Source organism: Prosopis cineraria, unplaced genomic scaffold, assembly GCF_029017545.1.
Source record: "Prosopis cineraria cultivar Desert tree isolate PC_DT_omini unplaced genomic scaffold, ASM2901754v1 PC11, whole genome shotgun sequence".
In the NCBI taxonomy this organism is placed as follows: Eukaryota; Viridiplantae; Streptophyta; class Magnoliopsida; order Fabales; family Fabaceae; genus Prosopis; species Prosopis cineraria.
This window is the reverse complement of record NW_026555342.1, coordinates 23133153-23140560: the sequence shown is the minus strand read 5'-3', so window position 1 is coordinate 23140560 and position 7408 is coordinate 23133153. Positions and strand designations below refer to the sequence as shown.

The following is a 7408-nucleotide window of genomic DNA, read 5'->3' as shown; positions in this document are numbered from 1 at the left end:
TCCTGCAATGGCATCAACGCAAGTTCCAAGTCCAATCTCAAATCCCACACAACAACCTGGTCCAAGTCATAGCATTCATCTTAATTTAGTAATTCAACCTCCTCCAGGCACTAGACGTCCATTAATTTCCATTTTGCATAAAATTAACCATACACATTATTCTTGATGACAAGAGCATAAAAACATAACATATAATATTTGATGAGTTCAAGTATGCTCAAAATGTCCTAAATCTAGCAATACACGCGTTCAACATAAACATAAGAGATGAGGCTTTACTACAAATACAATACCCTCAAGCTTCAGTTGTCTTCTCCTGTGCTTCTATCAAACCCTTTGCTGGAAAACATTGAAATCACAAGCATGAGACACTATCATACGAGTAATCATAGAATAATTTACAGATGAGTATATAAGGTTGGTTATGATAATGCTAAGTCGGTTCATAATTAAGTTGGAAACCTTTTATAAACATACTTTATATATAAAACTCAAAGGCCTATTCATAAAAAGAATTATGCATGAACAACCTCAATTGTCCTAATAAATAACTTTATTACTTCTTACAAAACCCATGGGCTAGCTACTAATCATACAGCAGGATTTGTTCATATAATTAGATTAGCCAAGCTCACCAATCAGGATTAAAACCTTCTAATTTCAAAGACCAAAGACCAAAGACCAAAATCGTTCTAATTTTACCTCTATATATGATTGGAACATCTCATTACCCAAATCAAATTCCATCATCAAATTACCCATTTGTTTCACTTTCATTACCCATTTGATTAAATCTCACAAAATATTTAATATTTTGAGGTGAAAGTTAGTGCATTCTAGATTATACTAAAAGAAGATTTTCACAATAGAGTGCATAAAAATTGAACTTACAAAGTGATAGATATGCACAAACTTTCAGCTGGTCATGGTCTTGAACAACAATAAACTGAGCATGCTCAAAATGACTTCTATATATATATATATATATATATATTCAGTGTAAGAATCATTTATTCAGTGCAACCAACATATCTTTTATGATAGTTGTTGACTATTACATCTGGGCTTGCGGCTTCAACAGGAACAGTTTAAATCCCAAACAATTAGATTTTATAAGGAGCCACGAATGACCTTTCAAACATGTATATATTTACAATTAATAAAAAAGATGTCATAAACTGATCTGAGTTCTCTAGTTTCAGACAGAATTAATCCCTTTTTGAGCCACAACTAATGAAATCTCTATCACTTATAATCATATAAATTCATCTTGTGCATATATTCTTTGAGAAAGTTTAATTTCTTTGAGAAACATTATTCTTGTATGATTATTGCAAGCCAAGGGTTCACATGTCCCTTTTATTTCATTTAACTTTAAAATTTAATTTGATCAAAGGTAAACAAATTAAATTCCAATAATTAGATTGCAAAAGATCAAGTTAAAAAAAAAATCAACACTTGGCACAGTTGATAGCTTTATACACCAGGTATAGAGAACGCACTTTCAGTGCCTGGCCCGTTAAAAGTGACTTTCTATATTAGTTTAGCAACCAGTGCCCAATCAACCAGCATTGAAAGTCAGGACTTTCTGACTCAAGCAACAGTTATTAAACTAGTGTAGAAAGTTACAAGTGGAACCAAAAAGTTATAATAATTAAAAAAAGTATATTTCAGCTTTGGTTATTAAATTACTGTAGTATAGAAAGTTATTTTTACACCTGTTCTATAACCTGTGTAAAAAGTGAATGTAATTGGTGTCAAAAAGTGGTAATAATTAAAAAAAATATTAAACTCTTGGCATTAGTTATAGCCCGGTTATGATTATAGCCGGTGCCAAAAGTGGTTTTTAAGAAAAAGATTGTTATATTATCCTCTGCTCCCACCATGTTGTTTACATAAACTTCTAGAAACAACAGAATCCAGAAACAAAAAATCAACAGTTCCAAGTTTGTATTCATTCTAATTAATCCATTAAACACATAAGTTATTGTACATCTAAAACACATAACTTATTGTACAATAAAACGTGATAAATATAAATCAACAAGTATAGAAAGAAAATATAAATTATTTTTTTAAGTATATTTAAGTTTCTACACCAGTTATTAACGAAACAGGTGTAAAAACAACAATATTTTTTAAATTAGATAAGTCATTCTACTCTTGTTATTAGCAAACCCAGTGCAGAAAATAAGTCAAACTAATTTTGTTTTAATTTTGATTAACTTTCTACATTGGTTGTCTTATTAACCGGTGTAGAAAGTTTTTTAAAATATTGATTGTTTTAGGAACCAGTGTAGAAAGTCTTGCAGTCTCACACCAGTTCCATTTTAACTGGTGCCAAAGTAGGTGCAAAAAAATATTTTCTACACTAGAGAAATTGTCTAAAATTTACAGGAATATGCATATCCAATATGCATGACCTTAACAATAATAGAAATGATTCCTAATTTAATGAAACAACCCACATCATATATGCATGCTATTATATTTCTAACTAATTTGTTGAAGTGAAATATGTTTTAAAAAGAAGAGAAATAATTCTTGAAGAAACATCTCTTACAGGAAAGTTGGTGGCAGCATGGTGTGAGAATCTAGGTCAAAGAGCTATTGCTAAAGCAGCTGTAATCTGTCATAAAAACCAATTTCTTAGTTGTAGTTTTTGAGGATGAACAACATTTGCACAAAAAATGTGTGTGTTCGAGTTGTGTATATCTTTATTTTATCAGTTTGATGGGTTATACCCCAATTTCGTCGCTTTAACTGATGATTCAGTACACTGGGACTGTGTGTGGCTCAGCTGAAGATGGATAACTGCATGTAATCCATATTTGTTGCTGATAGTGTTTGTAGGATTAGAATTCCCATTTTCCTCATTCATAACCCTTTCTTCACAAATATAAGGAGAGAAAAAAATCCTATGAAAACTTGGAAAGAAAACTTGAAACATTTAGCTTTTAAATGAATAACACTTGCTCACAAGCTTGATAATGTCTTCCTCTTCCCTCCCTTGTTCTTGTGTAAATGAGGGCAAGCTTGTTTATTGTATATGCATGCATGCTTTCTTTTGTGACTGGAATAAATTATATAATGAAAAGACAAATACCTTAGTCTGTAATTCTGCATTTTCTTTATTGGTAACTTCTATCAGTTTATGGAGTTGTACATTTTCCTGACGAATTTGATTTTCCTGCAATAGCATTAATAAATTTGACAGAAATTATTGGAATTCCTATCTTAAATGGCGAGATCAATCTAGAATTCTTGAATACCTTTTGTTGTAGCTCTTTAATCTCTTCTGTTAAAATATGATCCTGCCGACAAATCAATGATCAAGTTATGGATATCATATATGCTTGTCCTGTAAAACTGGTGACAGGCTAAATTAAATGTAGATATGTGTTGAAATTATCTATCATACCTTTTTCATTTGGACATTCTTCAAACTCATCTCCAGTTGATTTTCCAAATTTTTCAATTCGTTAATGCCCAAACCGGAAAGTTGTTCACCCATAAATTGCCTACATTTTCCAAAAGGAAACAAATTACTTAAGGTTTTCTACATATTCCAATTTGTTATATTTAGGGTATGTTTGAGAGTATATAATGGAACAAAAAAGAATAATCATTAATGGAATGGAATGGGGTGGAGATTGACAAGGTGAATCGAAATCGAACATTTCATTGTTTGAAGTTTTATTAAAGGAATAAATGATTTTATTTATTTATTATTTAGAATAATTATAAAATTAATAGATTTGAATTAAATATAACTATATTTTTCAGTTTTATGGTAAGGGAGAGTGAAAGAGTAAGAAAGGCTGAGAAGGATAAGGGTAATTTTGTAATAATATTATTTATATTGTATCATTCCATCCTTGACCTTGCTCCCAAATAGGGGTGGTCAAGAAAAATAAATTTAAGATGGCAAGAGATGATTTGGAAGGTCACCTTAAGCCATTCCACCCTCTTTTAAAAAATTCTTCCAAATAATGATATTAGACTTCTAGCAATCTCATCCCATTCCATTCCATCTAAAAGAAAAACTCTCAAAGATCACCTAAGGAGGGAGACAATTGCTCCTTTGAGGAGATAGTTTATGATAGTTGAGCGAGTTTAGAAGTAGTGTGTTGTAGGGCTTGGTTATCTGCATTTTCCATGTTGGGATCAACATTTTGCTATCACAAAGTAATGACGCTCTTTCCAATGTACCTGATTTTCTTATTGTACCTGTGCAATTCTTGCAAGTGTTGCAGTTCTTGCCTCAAGATCGTTGCTTCTCTCTGCCAGAACTAACAAGTGCCAGCACATATATATAATATTAGTTCATCAATTATAAGGAAGTAGGCATGATATAAGTAGGAAGATGCTTCCAAGGCCAAATCTCTTCATGGAACAGTTACTTGTAATTATTTTCTGTATGGGAAAAATATAAACTTTAGTCCTTAAACTTTTTTAGCTATTAATTCAGTTTTTAAACTTTGACTCAAAACAACCCAATCCTTATAATTTTTTGATATGGTATAATCCAGTTCCATTAACTCAATAAACCACAAGGATTGAGTTGTATTTGTCAAAGTTCAATGACTAAATCAATAATTAAATGAAAGGTTAGGGATTAAAAGTTATTTTGTCCTTTTTATATATTAATTGATCAATTAGTTAATCTATCTATATATAGAAAGTTGAGGTCAAGTTGGCATGACATTTATTTAGGAGAAAATGGTAGAAAATTATTTAAGATGATTTTGTTAAATGGAAACATGGCTGACGCTGATGGAGGTGCTAGGGAGTAGTGAGGAAATATTTTAGTGTAAAGAGATGAAGAGGAAGACAAAAAGAAGACAACTCAAGGACAATATCAATCGAGATCTATTGGTTAATGTCATATCAAAAGAGTAGGTTGTGAGTTTGTGCTTCTCCTTTAGTTTCTAAGCTCATAAAGTATTGCATTTTTGTTCTCTCTATACTAAAATTAAATATTTTTCAATTTTTTTCTTTTCCTCTTAATCCTCCCTTTCCATTTATTGTTCCCTCTTTCTGCAGCATAATTTTGCTCGGAATTATATATGAGTTCTAGTAATCAATAGGAAGAAACCAGACAAAAAATCCTGACAGATGGTATTTGGTCTTGTACCTTGGCTTCTGAAGCTTGATTCATAACCGGATGATGTTCCTCTTTTTGTTTTTTGTAGCGGTCAATAATTGACTTCATGCTGTCATAAACAGAGAATTCAATCAATAAGGTGAAAATGAAGCTTTTCTCATTGTAATTAAGTAATATCAGATAATCTTCGCTAGCCAATGCAATACTCATATTGTACATTGAATGTGTTATAGAACATAACGTGTTATAGAACATTTTAAGCAAGCATGTTAATTTTTATTTTTATTCGTTGTCATATGATTGATTTTTTTGAGTCTTTTCCATCTGAAAAGCTTTATAGTTTTTCCTTTCTATACATTTAGACCCATAAGGACATTATGGGTTTAAATCCTTTGTTCTTATTCAAAAGTCTAAGCTATAACTCAACCAATGTAATTTCACTTAGCCTAGCAGATCTAGAATGTATTTCTCTTGACCCAATATGACTGACAAAAACATGAATTTTTTATTCAGCTATTCAGTAATTAAAATAGATGTAAAATCAAACAAAGGAACAAGCATTGCAAAACAGTCATGACCACATATTATGGTCAACATAACATTTTTAACTTTAATTCCGTCTCATAATAGTCACGATGTCAGAGTATCCTACATTATCAACATCACAAAATAACCGTGCACATAACATGCACCGGAAGATTAGCTAGACACAAGCATTTTAGCTAGCTTCATATTGATCTGAAAAATCTTGATTGGAGAGTTGAGCCAAATAATCACGTATTATCTCATGCACATCCTCTTAAAGTTTTAATCAGAATTATGCTGGTTTTCTTGTTTGCTTAGAGAGAGAGAGAGAGAGAGTAAATTTCAAGCACACTCCATTTCTTTGCATAAGAGTATAAAAACACTCACTAAACTTCTTTAAAAGTTGCAATAAAACTTGTTGACGCATCTTCAGCCTTTTAGATTCCTGTTCAGAATATGTCATTGCTAGTACCTATAACGTCTTCTCTCTGTGTGTATAACGTCTTCTGGTGAGGCTTACAAGGGGGGGGTCTCCCTATGCTTTACTTATTGAGAATATTATATATACATTCTTTCAAATATATACTGATAACATTACAGTTCAAACACATGCTTGTATGTGGATAATATTCCCTCACTAACACACTTACACACAGTCACTCACTCACGTCTTTGTAATTTCTTCTGTTTCTAAGTTAGCAGCAATCATCTAATGAAAGATCAACAACTAATAATGTCCGTGACCCTTTTATTATTCAAAGGACTAATAAGAACGGAACAATAATTACCTTAACAAGAACTACTTATACTAATATACATTATTAACATACAATACTTTTAGCAAATTATTCAATTCGAAATTCAAATCTAAGCAAACATAAAAGAGGGGGAAAAGAAGAATTAATGGCTAAACATACAAGACAAGTAAAAGCATCAATTTTTTTTAATTATGTTTTTGAATGAAAAGGGATGAATACAATTACCAACACAAGAGAAAGAAAAAAAAAATATAGAGATATGACACCACTTTTTATTGCATCAATTTCAATCTCGCAGACGCCCTTTAATAGACACAAGTTGGATTATCGCTCTGACAGAATATCATCACATTCAAGATAGCTTATTTTTCTCTCTCAGTTCTTCTTCTTGTTTTTTTTTTTTTTTTAAACGTCTACTCTGGAGAGGTGCGCGTATAAACACACATATATCTAGATCTTTTTTATTTTGGCCAAATATATATATATATATATATCTAGATCAAGAAAGAGTACCACAGAAACTGCTGTAGTAGCTTCTGATAAATAACAGGAATGTAAAATGATGATGACGATGATAAAATTAAGCTATGAACAATTGGAACCTGGAGCTTCCATATTCATAGAGCTTGCCAGTACTGGAGTAGATGATCAAACCAACTTGGGCATCACAGAGGATCGAAAGCTCCTTGGCTTTCTTGAGCAATCCACTTCTTCTCTTTGAAAAAGTCACTTGCCTGTTCGCTAAATTGTCAATCCTCTCAATCGCAATCTTCTTTTTCCCCATTTCTCTAGGGCTTCTTAACTACTTGGCCTTCCACATCAACAACGTAACAAATCAGTAAAGCTGCAATTATCTTCAAAGGAGTTCTAGAAAGGAAAATCAGAATAATATGTCCCATAACCATAGATAAAAATCCGGAAAGAATTAAACAAGATCGTGATAAATTGTGCACACATATATATGTGTGTGCTCAAGAAAGCTTCAACTCAGAAAAATTGTAAGCGCATGAAGAAAGTA

At 31.6% G+C, this 7408-nt stretch overlaps 1 protein-coding gene across 1 annotated transcript; it reads right to left on the bottom strand.

Moving 5' to 3' along the window:
* Positions 1-3415: 3415 nt before the first annotated feature.
* LOC129287094 (agamous-like MADS-box protein AGL21) lies at positions 3416-7174 on the bottom strand. Its single transcript, XM_054923247.1, has 4 exons — positions 6993-7174; positions 5138-5216; positions 4231-4292; positions 3416-3521 (listed from the first exon to the last, which is right to left on the bottom strand). Exons 1-4 carry the CDS (start codon positions 7172-7174, stop codon positions 3416-3418), a joined length of 429 nt encoding a protein of 142 aa, XP_054779222.1.
* Positions 7175-7408: the final 234 nt, after the last annotated feature.

Bases quoted from the DNA above. Each gene is read 5' to 3' on its own strand.
- LOC129287094 (XM_054923247.1), bottom strand. From the start codon at position 7,174: ATGGGGAAAAAGAAGATTGCGATTGAGAGGATTGACAATTTAGCGAAC. The intron at 4,293-5,137 runs GTACAAGACCAA...GGCACTTGTTAG, and splicing joins ATCAAGCTTCAGAAGCCAAG to TTCTGGCAGAGAGAAGCAAC. The intron at 3,522-4,230 runs GTACAATAAGAA...TGGAAAATGTAG, and splicing joins CACTTGCAAGAATTGCACAG to GCAATTTATGGGTGAACAAC.